Source organism: Electrophorus electricus, chromosome 6 (genome assembly GCF_041902795.1).
Source record: "Electrophorus electricus isolate QZ-2024a chromosome 6, ASM4190279v1, whole genome shotgun sequence".
Classification (NCBI taxonomy): domain Eukaryota; kingdom Metazoa; phylum Chordata; class Actinopteri; order Gymnotiformes; family Gymnotidae; genus Electrophorus; species Electrophorus electricus.
The window spans coordinates 21709114-21726882 of NC_137502.1; the positions used below are offsets into that span (position 1 = coordinate 21709114).

The 17769-nt window shown below is 39.6% G+C and overlaps 2 protein-coding genes across 14 annotated transcripts in view; one reads left to right on the forward strand and one right to left on the reverse strand.

Moving 5' to 3' along the window:
- dmxl2 (Dmx-like 2) overlaps positions 1 to 9191 on the forward strand; it is a 56961-nt gene extending 47770 nt beyond the window's left edge. For 9 of the 13 annotated variants that reach the window (XM_081715938.1, XM_081715939.1, XM_081715943.1 and 6 more), the window contains 13 exons: positions 12 to 213; positions 384 to 501; positions 1239 to 1304; positions 1946 to 2032; positions 2246 to 2367; positions 2972 to 3107; positions 4099 to 4159; positions 4594 to 4721; positions 6159 to 6236; positions 6648 to 6739; positions 6869 to 6921; positions 7178 to 7395; positions 7617 to 9191. In XM_081715938.1, coding sequence (XP_081572064.1) covers positions 12 to 213; positions 384 to 501; positions 1239 to 1304; positions 1946 to 2032; positions 2246 to 2367; positions 2972 to 3107; positions 4099 to 4159; positions 4594 to 4721; positions 6159 to 6236; positions 6648 to 6739; positions 6869 to 6921; positions 7178 to 7395; positions 7617 to 7826 — 1571 coding nt within the window. In that variant the 3' untranslated portion in view covers positions 7827 to 9191. The remainder of the gene's footprint in view (positions 1 to 11; positions 214 to 383; positions 502 to 1238; positions 1305 to 1945; positions 2033 to 2245; positions 2368 to 2971; positions 3108 to 4098; positions 4160 to 4593; positions 4722 to 6158; positions 6237 to 6647; positions 6740 to 6868; positions 6922 to 7177; positions 7396 to 7616) is intronic. The other 4 variants (XM_081715941.1, XM_027009863.3, XM_027009864.3 and 1 more) reach the window with 1 other exon arrangement.
- Positions 9192 to 9694: 503 nt separating this feature from the next.
- On the reverse strand, positions 9695 to 15726 carry gldn (gliomedin). The gene is made up of 10 exons (XM_035525752.2): positions 14919 to 15726; positions 14132 to 14183; positions 13988 to 14005; positions 13710 to 13808; positions 12873 to 12974; positions 12449 to 12577; positions 11714 to 11782; positions 11454 to 11579; positions 10874 to 11024; positions 9695 to 10738 (listed from the first exon to the last, which is right to left on the reverse strand). The coding sequence occupies exons 1-10, from the start codon at positions 15423 to 15425 to the stop codon at positions 10273 to 10275; spliced, it is 1719 nt and encodes a 572-aa protein (XP_035381645.1). The 5' UTR covers positions 15426 to 15726; the 3' UTR covers positions 9695 to 10272.
- Positions 15727 to 17769: the final 2043 nt, after the last annotated feature.

The window sequence follows — 17769 nt, forward strand, 5'->3', positions numbered from 1 at the left end:
GTGCTATCCAGACCTGCCCGTGACCTCTCCACTGTGTAATGCCGTGCTGAAGTCTCTGGAGAACTGGGAGCAGCTGCTTCTCGATAAGATGAACAGCTTCGATGGTCCTCCACCCAACTACATCAACACCTACCCTGCGGACGGATCTGTGGGCGCAAGCCCTGCCGCCCTGCGCCAGAAGGCCATGCTGGAGCCAGACAACACGCCTTTCAGGTCTGCACCATGGCAGGTTGCCGTGGTTACACTCACCATCTGCCTCTTTGCTTTTTAGTGTGTTCAGACCTTTTATTGGATTGACCCTGCTCGAACAGGCATGGATCTCATGTGTCGAGAGGCCTCTGTGGTTTGATCTCAGTCGTGTGTGTTTGGTTCCCTTCCTGTAGGGCAAAGCACCACCTCTCCTTCCCCACCCGGCGTCTGTGGCATTTCTTGGTGAAACAGGAAGTCCTGCAGGAGACTCTTATCCGCTATATCTTCACCAAGAAGAGGAAGCAGAGTGAGGTGATGGCCGTGGGCAGGGTCATCCTCATTCTGCACATCAAACAAAAAGACAGGATACATTTACATATACAGCATTTAGCAGGATAGAAAGACAGGGTAGAGTTAGCCACCACACCTGGAGTTTAATAGACTTCATTTCCAGGGACATCCAGGAAGTCAGCCAGCTGCATTCCAAAGTACAATTTAAATATTCTTAGATCTTAAAAAAAAAAACCAACTCATTCTCTGTGTGTGTGTGTGTGTATATGTATGTATGTATGTATGTATGTATGTATGTATGTATGTATATGTATATATGTGTATATATATATACATATATATGTATATATATGTATGTATGTATGCATGTGTGTGTGTGTGTGTGTGTGTGATATATATATATATATATATATATATATATATATATATATATATATATAAAATATTTATAATTTTAATAATATATATATATATATATATATATATATATATATATATATTTTTTTTTTATGTATTACATTGGAGAATTGCCATATTTTTGTTTTTTCAGTAATCCAGATCACTGAACTGTATAATATTTGTAGTATCTCAAGGAATCTGTACTTGTAGTGTAATCTTGAAGTCAGATAACAAATCGAGAGGCGATTTGGGGGGGAATTTTTTTTGTCTTCTTTCATCAGTGGTTTCTGCATGTGTTTTGGTGTGTTCTGCTGTGTTTGTGTTTATGCTTTGTGTGTGTTGTGATGTGCACTGTACAGTGTTTAGAGGGCCATATGGAGTACCTCACACAAAACTGCATAGCAGGGACTCACAAAGTGAACAAGGTAGTACTGAGTGTGTGTGTGTGACACTGACTCCATAACGTTTTCTTTCAGGCTTTGGGCTTCTCTCTAGTGAACCTGCTGTGATCTCGTGCACACATACCCCTACACATACACACAAGCAGATGGGAGTAGACAGATGCACACGCTTACATACACTTGCTAACACGTGACTCTCCTTCCTCATGGGTCCTGAGCACGGTAGCATTTCTCCTCTCTTCACTCCACTAACCTGTGTGCACACTAAAAGCCATCTGCGAGACCAAGCCCCAGATCCACCGCGCCCGTTTACCAATTACACAGCAATTAACCAAATAACCATTCAGCTGTATGATTTACATTTAATGGCATTTAGCTGAGGCTTTTATCCAGAGCAACTTACAATTATGACTGAGTACAAATGGAGCTACTGAAGGTTAAGGGCCTTGCTCAGGGGCCCAACTGTGGCAACTTGGTGGTGGGGCTTGAACCAGCAACTTTCTGATTACTAGTCAAGTACCTTAACCACTGCCTTGTGATGCCACAGATCATCATCTGTGGCATGCTCAGAAACAGCCTGTATAAAACACCTAACACTGTGGGATAACCAGGTGAAAGAAATGACTTTGTGTGTGTGTGTGTGTGTGTGTGTGTGTGGGGTGAAGGTGGAAGCTGATCTCGGATATCCCGGAGGGAAGGCTAAAATTATCCACAAGGAGTCAGACATTATCATGGCGTTTGCCATCAATAAGGTGAAAGGCACAGTCCGTCTGCTTTAGATTGATGTCTGCTAGCAGACCTGATAGTCAAGGCTAAACAATTCTGAATATATGGAGGAAGAAAAAATGTCATATTTTTATTCTAAATAAGTATTTTGTTTCTCAATTGTGTATATATATGTGTGTGTGTGTGTGTGTGTGTGTGTGTGTGTGTGTGTGTGTGTGTGTGTGTGTGTGTGTGTGTAGGCTAACCCCAGTGAGATCGTGCTGGCCTCCACTCATGATGTCCAGGAGGTGGACGTGTCCACTCTGCTAGCCACCCAGCCATACACCTGGATTGGCGAGGAGTTTGATAAGGAGTCACGCAGGTGTGGGTTTGTGTGTGTGCATGTATGGTTGCATGCTTGTGTGTGGGCTTGTGTGTGGATGTGTGCGCTTGCCACTCTAAAAGATGAATATTGAGTGGGGAAATGCAGAATGAGTTAAACTGTGAACATACTATCTTTTTAAAACAAATACAATTTGATAGATCATCCAGGTTTGTGGTGTTGAATGTTAGAAACTGAGTACAGATGCAACACTGATTGGTTCACCGTTCTCAGCAGTGACTCTAAATAAACCTTTTTTTCAAGAAAGACATTTTACTAGCAGATTTTGTTATTTTTAAATTACAGGATAAAAATTCACTTGCATGTGTGTATGGCGAGGGAGCTTCTATAAGTTGTCCTAGTTAATTAGCATATGCATATTTTACAGTACTACACATAGATATAGTTATGATTATGTTCTTGTTTGTGGCATTTAAAAGCCTTTATGTAAAATGTTGATTGTACTGATTATTTTAAATATCCCACCAAATGATTTCTGTTTTTGTTTGTGATTTCAGTGAAACATGCATCAAATTAAATATTTCTAATAATTATTATTATTTTGTTTTTCTAAACTGAAATATTTAAAAACATTTCTCCTTAGCTCTGATGATGATTATCGCTCCTCCCACACCAACATTGCCCAAGCCAGCACTGGACCATTTGCCCCTCACCCAATGCCAGTCTCCGCCTCTATGCCCTGGCTTGGCAGTGGACTGACCAGCATGGGCGCCAGCGTGGTATGAGTGGGTGAAAGGGGGAGAGAGAGAGAGAATTGTGTGTGTGTGTGTGTGTGTGTGTGTGTGTGTGTATTTGCATAGTCTACATTTGGACAGACTGTTAGGTTGTCGTTATTATTGGTCTGTTTATCTATAATTAACTGGCTGATCAGATCTCATTTTGTTTTCTGATCTGATCTTTCAGTTTAAGACATACTGGGTTTACTCAACAAATAATAGTGATGAGATGTCTGAGCTTAAATTTCAAATTTTATCAAAATTAAAAAGAATGAAAAGAAATTTACAAAAACCAGTTGATTTTGTGCATGACAGTTACTCCATTATAGGAACAGGCATCTTGTGGTTCAAAATGTGTTTGATGTTTCAGTTTAATTCCCTTAAATCAAAAGAGAGAACCCTGTAAAAGGAGACCTTTGGTGACACACACTACTAGAGAGAGAGTATGAGTTAGACACAGAGGCACAATCAGAGGTTTTAGTATAGTTTATTTCCACCCTTATCAGCATAACATAAACAGCGCTGGGTGGTCTAAACAGGCGCTGTGATGAGTCTATTTAAGCAGAGATAAGCCCAGTGTCCCGTTAGGATGGAAACAGGGAACAGTCACTACCAGACAGACCAAGGTGGCAGCCTGCGTCATCGCTGGATCCCAAGCCCAGCTCCCGTCTGGCCTTAATCCACCACAGATAAACTACGCACATACACACACGCTCACACGCTCACGCTGTCTTTAGCCTGGGTTTTCTCACAAAGGCCGAAAGCCGACCCCGTGTTCCCCCGCGTTCTGCATCCCCAGAAGTGCTTCAGTGTTTGGGTAACGAAAGGAGAGCTTCTCCTCTGCTCATCTATTCATTCTGAGCTGCAGTTGTCATTGGGCTAGTGAAACAAGGCAGCAGGACAAGCATATACACATGACCCATATCCATCTTTAATTTGTTAAAACTGACTTAGAACTGAATTTGTGTATATTAATCAAATGATTGTCCCTCAGATTGTGAAAAGAAACTTGAACAATGTGAAGAGAATGACCTCCCATCCTATATACCAATATTGTAAGTAACTTTAATGAGAGTTTCATATACTGTTAGAACTCCTTCTTTTACACTTAGATTTATGTTTGTTTATGGCACTTACACGTGCATTGTTGTCCTCTCAGAAAAAGTAAAATTAACTTTCATAATTAATTCAGTGGTGAAAAACTGTTACCACAGGGACTGATACTGAGAAACAGAACTTTCACAGAGTTAATTTTATTATTTCTTTTACCTTCACTGAGAATTTCTTCCAAAAAATGTTCTCTAACATTTTAAATTGAGTCCCTTACAAATAGTGAAAAGCACTGCTACTAAATATTTATGCTGTATGTTTTAAGGTTGTTTTGTTGTGTGTGTGTGTGTCTCTCTCTCTCCCTGTGTGTGTGTGTGTGTGTGCGCGTGCACGCGCGTGTGTGTGTTCATGCCTATGCATGTGCTTCATGTATTTGTAGATATGACTGGAGCTCAAGATGGAAGCGTAAGGATGTTTGAGTGGAATCGTCCACAGCAACTCATCTGCTTCCGACAGGCAGGAAATGCCAGAGTCACACGCCTTTATTTCAACTCGCAGGGCAACAAGGTACACACACACGCAAAAGCAAAATCTACAACTCTTTTAACTCATAGGGCAATTAGGTGCACATATATATACACGCGCGCACACACACAGACAAAAGTCAGCCTAGAAAATGCATCTATAAAGCATAAGTACCTAATAAAGTGGCCAATGAGTGCAGGTGAAAGGTCAGTTTTTCTATTAAATATGCTGGTGAAGGCAGAATGAGTTACTGATGCAGCAAGACACAGCTGACCAAGACAGAAATGAATGGCAAACTATCCGGTCTACCTTAGTAGTATGGATGTTCCTGAAGTTGAGAGTTTGCACTTTAACTTCATAGTCATTTCATTTACGACCTAATGTACAAGCCCACATATGATGACATCCCAAAGGCACATGATAAAGAACCCAAGGTCCTGCTTTTGGAAGGGAGGGATAAATTCAAATAATTTAAGGAAAAAATTCTCAGGGGTTGGGGGGGGCAAAGTGTTGTAAACTGCATCGCACATTTTATATTCACAAGTGTAAATCCGTACTGGATTAATGTTTGAGTATACAACTTAAAGCTTATACGGTCAAGAATAGAGAATTCCGGTTATGCCTATGGGGCAGTGAGCGTGTAGATGTGCTGGGTATACGGTGAGTGTGTAGATGTGCTGGGTATACTGGGAGCTTCAGGGTTTAAATCTCAAACGGTCTGTCATGAGTGCGTTCATGTTCTTGTTGCTGTTCCTGTAATGATCAGTTTAACAGTTCCCATTGCGAACCCATTATGGTGTCATTTCTAAATCCCCAGTCAGCTATTTGTAAAGTTAAACATTTAACTATAAAATGAAGATGCAGACTTCAGAATTAGTTAAAGAGAATAGCTGGTCCATCTTTTATTGCCATTTAACGTTAACAAGCATTATTAAGACATTAGAGAATGTATAACAACAAAGAACCCACATTTTTATACATTGGTCAGAATTGATTATGTATTCACCCCACCGTTTTACATACTAGGGTTTGCATTTGCCACCATTACATCCAAACTATACATTAGTCAACATGCAAACTGACATTCAACACCCACACCAATTGTAACTCATTACCACCACATTCCAAGAGAAGATTTCTCTTAACCTTGTCCTAAAGAAGATTGTTTTTCTGTACCATCCTGAGCCCGGTGGAAAAGTCATATATCTTACCCTGAGGTCCACCAAAGCCTACCCAGGATCCTTTGCTGAAGCCTGCAGATGCCTCTACAGAGGCCCTGTATGCAAATCATTCTGAAAGGACAAAGATTCTCTATACTCCTTTATGTTTTACGTTATTAATATGTCTAACGCAATGTTAGGCCTCTTTTGCCTGTGAACATTCTTTTATTACCTCAGTGGCGTCAGACAGATAATATCTTCCTTTCTCCTTACAAGAGCGTGAAAAGCCGTATTCTGTTTTCCATCTCTCTGTCTGCAGTGTGGAGTGGCAGATGGCGAAGGCTTTTTAAGCCTGTGGCAAGTCAATCAAGCCTCATCAAACCCCAAGCCATATTTGGTAAGTGGGCTAACAGCCAATTGTTGGGTTCTGTATGCTCCTATTCAGCCAGCCACACATCATCATCATAGCTATTAATATTCCTGGAAAAAAGCTAAGCTTTAATGTTAATGCAGAGCATATTTTGCATACATATATAACACAAATAATTATATATATATATATATATATATATATATATATATATATATATATATATATATATATATATATATATATATAGTCTCACCTTTCTGAGATGCTTTGAATGATCGTTATTAAGCCTTTTCTCTAGATGAAAGTGAAATTACTTTCTCTCTCCCTCTCTCTACCTCCCTCCATCTGTTTCCTCCCCCTATCTGCCCTTTCCTCTTTTCCTTCCTATTGCCATCCCTCCCTCCCTCTGCCTCTGTATGCTTTGGTCCCTCTCAGAGTTGGCAATGTCACAGTAAAACATGCGGGGACTTTGCGTTCATCACGTCCTCCAGCCTTATCGCAACTGCGGGTCACTCCAACGACAGCAGGTGCCATCCCTCTGCATGCCAACATTTTAGTAGCGTTCTGATCCTCTGGGTCCCATGACAACATTCAGTAATGTTCTCATTCTCGGGATCCCACCCCAATGTTCATTGTTTCGGAACTTTCCCCTACAGGAATGTTTGCCTTTGGGACACACTGATTTCACCCAGTAACAGCATGGTGCACGGTAAGCTACACTCCTGACATTCTGTACATTCCGTCACGGCCATGGTAATCATTGTATTTCCATTGGTTGCTGTAGACTGACAGACAATAACACAGTAATAGTTTAAACAGCAGTTATTCTGATACAGCAGTCTTACCTTTCCTTTAGACTGGTTTGGGTGTGTGGCTGTCTGGGTGCACACGTCTCTCTAATGGGTGTGTGTGCCTGTGTGTGGGTGTGTGTGTCTGTGTGTGGGGGCGTGTGTGCATGTGCACAGCCTTCCCCTGCCATGAGAATGGCGCCACAGTCCTGCAGTACGCACCAAAGCAGCAGCTGATCATTTCAGGAGGGAGGAAGGGCTTCATCTGCATCTTTGACATCCGGCAGAGGCAGCTGCTGCACACTTTCCAGGCCCACGACTCCACCATCAAAGCACTCGCCATGGACGCCAGCGAGGACTTCTTCATCACCGGCTCAGCCGAGGGCAACATGAAGGTGGTCACGCTGCCATCTGCACTGCAGTTAGAAAACACACATTCCCCATATACACTTAGGACTTGCAATGTCTTGTATAGAGATGCAAGGATTTATTTGGCCAGTTACAAAGATTAAGCAGTTTTCTATCTAATCTGTTATAGCTCTGAAAGATAAACTGGTTTACCTCTGACCTGCTAGTGCTGCAGAAGTTAATAGCTTTGCCTAATGCGCTTGTGCAGGTTTGGAAGTTAACGGGCCATGGCCTGATGCACTCCTTCAGCAACGAGCATGCCAAGCAATCCATCTTCCGCAACATCGGAGCGGGCGTGATGAAGATCGAGACTCGTCCCGGCAACCGCATCTTCACGTGCGGCGCTGATGGCACGCTGAAGATGAGAGTGCTCCCCGACCGCTACAGTATCCCCGCCAGCATATTCGACATTCTGTAAACACACCGCCATGTTGAGGAGACACAGCAGAAGCTCTCGAACAGCAACCCTGCTCGTCTTTTCAGCTGGAAACCACGACAGACAAACTTTGCGTGACTTTTTTTTTCTTTTTTTAAATTAACAAAGCGTGAAAGCGTATGTGAAGTCACGCTCGTGACCGTTATGATTACTGTAACTGAGCGAGCACTGGGCCCAGGTGCAGACTCGTCATTTAGGTTGTTTATCATAGGAAAGCTATGCATGTGTGAACTCGTTACTGCAGTACTTCCACAAGGTTGTTGATTGTGCTACGTAAAAGTGCTCAATGCAGACATTTTTAAGTGTGTATCTGTTGTCATGTTGTGCCCGCGGCTGATCAATTTTAGCATCTTTATCTACCAGCACTGTGCTTCAGTATCCAGTCGGTGATCTCTGCTGTGAATCAGATTGTTGGCTCTGACTTTTATTTATTTGTCTCATCAGCTGCTCATACCCTGTAGCGTTTGACATGGCACGGGGCGCCGCCCACACCCAGCAGATCAGGGTGTTCATATAAACCTGTCTCACTCTCTAGCTGCTGATAAAAACATCTCACTGAGTTTCCCTATAGCTATAGACAAAAGCCCCCTCACCCCTGTAACTGCTGTCGAACACATCTTGCTCTCCTCCCTAGCTTTGGTTAATGCCATTTTTCCCCTATTACCTTGCCCTGCAGCTGCAGGTAATCCTGTCCCTATCTGCGACACATTTCCCTCTGGTCCTAATGGTTGCTGATTAGCCTGTCTCTCTGTCCTGTTAGGAAATGCCTGCTTGACTAGCAGCTGCACTGAAGCCACATCCCATCGTGAGGAGGTTGTGTTCCCTTCTGCAGTGATCTAAGATGTTTTTACGGTTTTATTTTTCAAACGCTGAGACCAGAGACATAGTTTCAAATGTTGCACAAAGTGTTTATTTATTACTGTTGTTCTTTTTAACATGCGGTTAGGTTTTTTTTTTGGGGGGGGGGGGGGGATTGTTTTTGATTTGATTATTCTTTTACAGACTGCTGTATATTGTAACTTATTGCCTTTACATTAGAATTGTACGGTTACAGTGCTTCACCAAATAGGTTGGCCATTTTGTTTTATTAAATGTATAATCCATTTATGAATATTTGCACTTACATCTGAAGACACTATAAAATTTTAAAGAGTTCAAAAGTTATTGGGAAAACTTGTATACAAATGAATGTCTGGCTATGTGTGGCCAAGTAGTATCAAATTATCAAATCTGAACTAATTTTAAATGAATATTTATGTATGAATATACACAATAATACATACATACACAATATATAAATATATATATAAATATATATATATATATATATATATATATATATATATATATAAACAGCAAAACATTTCTTATTATTGTTGTTATTACTACTTTGTTTTATTTTTATCATACTGCTGGAGTAGTTGTATATTTGGTTGGATGTGCGTGGTATTTATTAAAATCTCTTTGTGTTGTGTCTGGTCTGCCGGCCACCATGTCCACTGTATGTATCTGAGTGTTGTACTAAACAGTATGTTTACTTCTTGTTTGTCAAATATTTATTGAAAAGGTTATACTGTCTGTGAGGATGTGCACAGTTAAAAGCCCAGGTGGAATTTTCTGGAAGAACAGAATGGTTCTGCCATGGTCAGAGTTTTACCTTTGTAAGTAAGCTGAATAAATTCTTTTTATTTCAAAAGGAGCATTTTAAAGCCCATTTTACTGCCAGAGGATTAACTGGCCTTGAAGTATTTTATTAAATTCAGTTTAATTCAGAGGGAGAATTTATTTATCCATTTATTTATTTTGTTTATGTGAATGCATATATTCATAACATTTTATTTATATATATATATATATATATATATATATATATATATATATATATATATTCAATAACGGATATACATTGTGTTACAAAACCGGTTACAGGTACAAAAACATCTTGCCTCACTTATTCTGTGGAGAATCTCCGCTGTCAGTCATTAGAAAATGCATAAGTCATATCAACATGAATCCATACCCTTATATTTTGTACACAAGGGGAATAATATCTAGTATCTATACAAATAAAAAACATCAATACAAACAAGTTATTTAAAACAAACACTGGCCCTCTGTTTGGATTTTAATCTGATTGTATTTACTGTTAATGTTTTCTGTTATTTGCTCAGCTTGCAAGATGAAACTAATAATGGTAGTGAGAACTCAGATATTATTTAATATTTGAGATTTATTATATTTTCATTTTGTTTTGCCACAAAATAAAAATAAACTTGGTTTACTTTAAGAAGCAATATTTGACTGTAATCCAGCACTTGTATATGCATTGTTCTGGTGTCCCTGGAATGAGCACTGAGATTACCCAGCCAGGCTGGTTTTAGAGAGTGCTGTCACCCCGTGGTTATTTATATTAGGAGGTTTGACCAATTCAGTCATCCGAAAGGAAACGCAGTTCATATGACTTAACGTATCCACTGTCCCAAACATACAAGTGTTTGTCTTTGGGATTATAAGAAAGCATTGCTAAGATGCTTGCTGGGGACCACATATCAAAGTTCACATTGAGTGGTTTTTTTTTCAACAGGTCAAAAGCATTGGTGACTTTCATGTCTTTGGTGTCAGTGACATAGAGTATGCCGCAGACAATAAAACCATTCCCAACCTTGCTTCTGGGGTAGGTGGTGTTTATGTATGTTGTGATGGAGAAGGTTTTTTCATCAAGTTGTGCCACCATGACATTTTCATGGATGCTGGAGGCAAAGATGAGCCAAAGACGACTTTCGTCTGCTGCCATTTTAAAATATGTCTTTGAATTCCTGAACAGGTAGGACAGGTTGTGGTAGAGCGCGTTCTCTACGGCCAGCATAAGCAAGGTCTTGGTGTGAAGATTAAATCTGTGAAAGTTTGACAATTTTAGTTTGGTTTCAATCTTTGTTACAGCTTGGAAGATTTTGCTATAAGAAACGTAGTCCAACAACTTACATGGACACTAAACAAATAAATGACAAAATTTCATTAAACTAGCTTACTTGGCAATATTGTATGTCCCAGCAATATGGTAGTAAAAAGAGCCATTGTGGACCAAATGGCCGCAGCCTAGGTAGACCTTCCTCACGTCAATGGACTCACTGGTGCTGTTCTGGAATGCAGCCATGTCTTTATACTCCATTACAATACGACCTACAGAAGACAAGTTCAGAATAAACATGGACACAAATACTCAATATTACTAAGGTGTCCACTTGACAATATCATTTCACTTAGTTAGCATTGATACATTTCTTGATAAATAGTTAATAGGAAATTAAATGGAAGCAGTAGTTTTGATAGGAAAATAAATAAGTTCCCATTCCAGATCTACTCATTTTACAAATTACATTCTTTGAATGGTCATGACCATATCTGAGCTACAAGATGGGCTAATTAATTCAAAATAATTATTATAAAAACTGGTTAAATATGAGCCCAATGTCACTGCTGGATTCCTTCAGTTGTCAGTGGATCTCAATGCTGGTGTCTAATACATTTCTATTTCTTAAATGAACAATGTAAACAAAGATGTTGTATAGAATATAATGGACAATGAATCTCTGACTGTCTGATAGATACCTGAGAAGTGTTCTGCCACCCAGATCCTTTTATCATGCGGTGCTGCTGTGTCTTCCATCCATGTGCCAAACGTGCTGGTCATTTTGGCCAGATCTTTTGGGTTCTCAACTGACCTGATGATACATTCTGCCACATGTAGAGGAACAAGTTAAAATGAAACCATATGTTTTGTTATTTGTTGCAAGTCAAATGAGCATGTGACTCATGTTTGTACCATTCTTTGACTCATGTTTGTACCATTCTTTGACTCATGTTTGTACCATTCTTTGAGGCCTTGCTTCCTGATCCTGGCCTAGTGGTGTCATCATTTGGAGCTCCATGAAGGAAGCCTTTTATAGAGAGACAACAATGGCAGGAATCAGCTGCTTTACAACAGCTGAGACTCTTAACCAAGAATCTGATTTGCATGACAAAATTGCAATAAATAAGCCCTCCTACAAATCACAAATTTTAGTGTGAGCTGTCAGCATTCTGACCAATTTCCGATGTTCCAGATAAGTGTACTGGGCATGCTGTGATGAATCACAGCTTTCAACGGTCCAACGAATAAAAATACTTTTGTTCAAAATAATGTTGATTCTTACCCATGTTACATAACCGTTTTATTTTTATTATATCATAGTCGCAATATAATATAATAGCAGTAGGCCTACAGTAATTCTGTTTGACATGCAGTCCCTTATTATCGTCTATCGAACAGCATCTTAAGCTACACCTGCTCTGTCAGACAAAAGTCAAAGCACAATTAATATACACCTGCTCTCTAAGAGAACAGTCAGCACCATTACATGTTACACTTGCTCTGTCAGACAACAGTCTTATCACCATTACAGGTAATGCCTGCTGTCTCAGACGAGTCATAGTACCAGTACGTTACACTTGCTCTCTCAGACAAAAGTCAACACCGTTACATTACACCTCCCAAATGTTAGCTTATAGTCCTTTCTTAGCTGTATTGCCCTTTAAATCTCCAAAGGCTGTGGTTGCTCTCTAACCTTCAGCTGTCTGGCCAGTGTATAGATGTGCTCGGTGGCTTCTGTTCCTCACGAGCCTGGGTAGTCCAGGTGGTCCAGGTGGGCCCATGGGACCTGGGGCTCCAGGTGGCCCTACTGGACCAGGTGGTCCTGACAGGCATAAAATAGTGCAAAACTCCATAAAACAAAGGAAAATGTGTAGTAATTTTCAGCTGTTCTGTTTCATAAGCCTTTAAAGCTTCTGAACAGTAAGTGATGGTTTCAAAGTAGAATGGTCTACTAAACCTATGAAATACTGAATATTTAATATACATAATATATTATGTGGTGGACAAGTCATGTCATGTTTTAATTCCTACTCGTTAATTTTGAAGTGAAATGTATAGCATTCTATTCAACAAAGCTGATTTTAATTAATTTTAATTGGAAATTTGGTGACATTTACCCTGTACAATCACATCATTTGAAGGTTCTCCCTTTAATCCACGTGGTCCAGGATTTCCTTTCTCCCCTGGTTCACCTGAGTCCCCTTTCTCCCCAGGAGGGCCTAAAAGAGAAGGTCAGGTATATCTCACCTTATCAGACTGATTCTGGGTCCATTTTAAGTTAATCCAAAAGCAGTAAGTGCATGAATAGCCTCAAACTCATTTGACTCAACTTGATTTCATTTATTCAAATGGAAGAGTGAATTTATGGAATGTCATATGTCAAAAATCTTTTTAAGTATTAAAAAAGGTTCTTTTACTGACACTTTCTTATCTCACAACTGACTATATTTATGTACTCTTTATAAAGGCTATACAACCACTGTTAATAAATACCCTTTCAGATCAGTCATCATTTTTATAATCAATTCAAATATTTTCCAGAAGCTTTTCAGCCATGCAATAAAGAATTTTATTCATGTGTCTTCTGTGATTCACTGTCCTAGCACATCAGCAATGTCAGTGGACTCCCATTTATATACAATAGAGTGAGCATGGCTCAAAACCACAGCTATGACTGCCCCCCAACCTGCCCCCACTTCCTTCCACAGGCTTCTCAAAGGCAGATTTTGTGCTTCTTTGTGTCTGAGACATAAAATAATTTTTATTCGTTTAAGTGAATGGAGACACTTCCAGCAGTAATGGCTAGAGGTTTGAGTGTTTCTGAAGAGCTGTTTTCCCAGCTGTTACATTGGTTTCCATATTCACTTTGTGTAATGGACAGAATTCCCAGCCCTTTAATGGACCGAAGAGAATGGTGTAATGAAGAGAATTTCTGATTCTTCAATGGATCTGACCTCTTTTCCCTCGTTTTCCAGGTGTTCCAGTGTCCCCTGGCAGACCAGGAATTCCATTTGTTCCATTATATCCTGGTATTCCATCTACACCTGGCAAACCTGAAATTACCAATGTTAATGTAATTTCTTATTTAATGCACATTTTATCTACTATATTATTTCTATATACAATTTTATACGTTATCGCATAAAATATCATTCATATTCACTGAGAGATCATATATTAATTGACATGACATTGATTGATTTTATAGTTAATTTAATACTTCATTGCTTACCTGGGGGTCCAGGAGGTCCTGTTGAAGACAGATACAGTAAAACATTAACAAACAAAAAGGTGATTCTGAATAGTTAGGATTGTCAAAAATGTATTTGTTATACTAATTGGTTCATGAAAACCATTAAAAAGGACTCACACTTACCAGTGAGACAGACTCCATTTGTGCTGTTACAGATGTCTAGTAAGATTTTAACCTTAAGTGTGAAAACAGCAGCAGTGGTAAAGATGATAGATACAATCAGTGTGATTGAAATCATGAATCTGTCTTCATACTGGAGATCACGGTGTAAATCTCTGACCTCACAACATTTCAGTTTGATTGAACTTGCATGTATCATAAAATTGATGTATCATGAAATCTAATGATATTCGTACTATTTAGAATTATTGTTTTTCAAAAGAGTCCACAAATGTGACTACAATACATATTTTACTCCCATACTTTATTTAAACACCTTAGCAAAAAAACTAATGCATGTATTTAATCACATATCAATCCCAAATTAATCTATTATAATAATCTGTAATATTCCAAAATTAATGTAGTTAATTTTCCACCCTCATAACAAATTTATATAAGTAATTATATTCTGATCATTCTGCAGTGAGTTACTTTTCTGCTGTAAGTACAAGAAGAAGATTTTTTTTCAAATTTAGGACCATAAGTCATTTCTGCTTTTGTATTTTTCTCCCACATGTTTAAAAAATATGCATCCTATATCATTATTTACTTTATTTTTCCCCCCTGGCCACACAGTAGTGAAAAGGTTAATACATGTTTTCACTCTCACTATAAGAACTATTAGATTTTTGTTTTTGATTTTTCAACTCTAGTCTCCCACAATTTTTTATATTTTTTTTATAGTTACATAAACAACACCCTCCTATAAGTTTTTTTTTTAAATTATTATTTCCTAGTTCCTTCTTACCGGAACCATGGAGTAAGTCATCATCATCATCATATTGTCGTGTATGCCTGTCCTGTGATGGGTGGGAGGCTTAGCGAGATACTGGTGCCCCTTCTGTTTCTTTTCATGGCTTGGCTCCTGCTGAAGGTCTTTTGTAATTTCCTTCCCCAGATCCTCTCCTGATCCCTCTTCCATCTCCAGGGTCAGCATCTGAGCATGCCTTAGCTCCTGACTCCTTTTATTCCGGGAGGACTGATACAGCTCCTCCTGGATCTCCTTCTGATCTCTGCTCATCTCTGTCATGAACTCTACCACAGAGCTCTGGGAGAGCTCCTCTACTCGAGCCTCTGTCTGAGCCATGCGCTTTCCCAGTTGTCTGTTCTGGAACAGGAGCAGCAGGACGGTGGCTGAGTTTATCAGGGTGAGGACGCATATACTACCGAGCACCCAGCGCAGCAACCACGGCACCCGGCCCACACATGGCCTCAAAGTCCCAGTCCGACGCGCCTCCATCAGCGGGTCCAGCATCTTCTTTTAGGGCTCCAGAGAAACCAAATCTTTCACAAAAGTTTAAAACAAAGTTTAAAGTCTTAAGTAATAAAAACTGCAGTAAATAACAATAAGCTGATGCTTATCTTTAAGAAAATTAGACAATATAACTACAGTTTTTGCCCTAAAAGCATTGAAAAGTTTGAAGAATCCTGGAAACTTAGAAATAACAACTCCAAGCACAAGTGGTGTTTTGTCGACACAAATACAGCCCTTGTTTTGTACTGTCTGAGGAAGCTGGCAGTCACTCGGTCTAATGTTCTAGAAAAAAAGCTCCACTGGTGGAATCACCTGATTTATATGCAGCAGTGCCCATACTTCAGCCTGCTGGGAGGCTGACTTACATAATTCATATGTCATAATTCATGTTTCATCCAAGACATGGTTCTCTTCTTTCAATGTTTTTTTTTACTTCATTTTCATTTTCAGTATTATATTTCACATCACTTCATAGGGTTAACATGAAAGAAGGTTTTCTGATATTTTGTCCAGTGTAATGTTTAACCTCATGATGTACACATATCACATGTAATGATTAAAAAATTTAAAAAAAAATGGAAATAGATGTAACTAGAACAATAATTCTAAAAATACTTTTTATCACAAAATAAAATGGACAAATTTTAAAACTGGGTAGTAATTGGACCCAAATATCTCTAGATATCTAATATAGAAAGATACGTAGCACATAGCCATGTCTGAAATCCTTGCCCAGGCAAAATGAAAGCAGACAGTTCAGTCCACGATGACCTTTAACAAAAAGATTCCCTCATATCCTGCAACATGACCTATTTCTGTACATTTTGAATCAGGAATTGTGGTCTGAGCTCATCAGACATGTAATGTGTATGGATACTAATAAACACTGCACTCTGCAGAAACTTGAATCTCAGAAATATGTCTTTGTAAAACTGACGTCATTCCAATTACACATTACATAACAATTACGACAGTCTGGCCCTTTTTATTGAAAGATTTCACAAACCACCCATGTTATTTGAAACACTGCTGAAAATGTAGTTGTTCTAAAAACAGGAAGCACAATTTGGCCGTATGCCTTAAAGCTGTGGGTCACCAACTGACTGAACAAATGAAGCTCTGTACATATATGAGGGAAAGCAGAAATGGATTGGTGTCGCGCTACATTTAGCGTTAGCACAACTTTGAAATGTCTTCCAGTGTCACGAGATTTTAGTATACGTGATAGCACAACTGGTTAATAAACCAGGTTTTAAAAAGTATTTTAGCGGAGCTTTGGGGGGGGTGACCAACTCCTTCACTTATAAGGGCTCCAAATATTTTTTTTAACTATAGGTTGACTTCGACCAAAACTATACACACACGTGCTACCACTTTTTGTATTCATGCAAAGGACTTTAGTGATTCATAAGAGAGCGCTGCCGTTCCTGCTGATCACGTGCGGCCGCGTGCAGTGGGAGTTTCTCGTGGACTGTTTGACGCGTCCTGTTTGTAACCACGCCCACTCGTCAGCACAAACCTGCATATGGTTTAGTCTTGTTACGTTTGTATGTGCTTTAAACTCTTGTTGGTGTGTTCACGTTATATGTGAGTGCTGTTGTATTCGTTGTGTGTTATAAATTTCAGTCACCGTCGAGGGAGTCTGTGCGTCCTGCGGCTATTGGGCCGTTACAATAACAAGAACACCGCTCCGCAAAAATGTCATCTACGCCAAATTGAAAATTTTGTTTAAAAAGCACACTTTTGGTCTGGTTTAGCATGATGGCAAACTTTTCAGCTACTATAGAATGGGTACACCTACTACAGAAGAAGGTGAACTGCTTGAGCACGATTTAAGAATATCACGACTTTTTGCCATAAGAAACGAAAATTTAGGTGTTACAGAAGCAGAAACTATAAACAGATATAGACTGAGGAGAGATACAATTTTGCTGCGCTGTCATTTATAAAACGTACTGAAGTCGTCAACGCAGACCAACCGTACAGCACCTATCCTGGTGAAAATTACAAATGCGTTACATTTTTATATAAATGGCAGTTTTCAGGGCTAACGGCTGGGATTAATCAGTCATCTCTCTCTGGGCGTGGGTCTTTAATAATCACAGACCCATTTACATGTCAAATTTCCTGGGCTTTCACCTAGGGCACATGTAAATTTAGCACTGCGGTCAGAAGACTCTGGTACGCTAATTATCGCCACGGAAAATTAATGAATAGGACAATGTTGGGGGACATGAGGGGGCGCACGTAAGAGCAAGACGGTGTGTGACTGGGACTGGGAGTAGGCGAGAGAGTGAGGGCATGTGACTGGACGCAGGTGAGCGTGTGTGTGAAAGTGGAGACA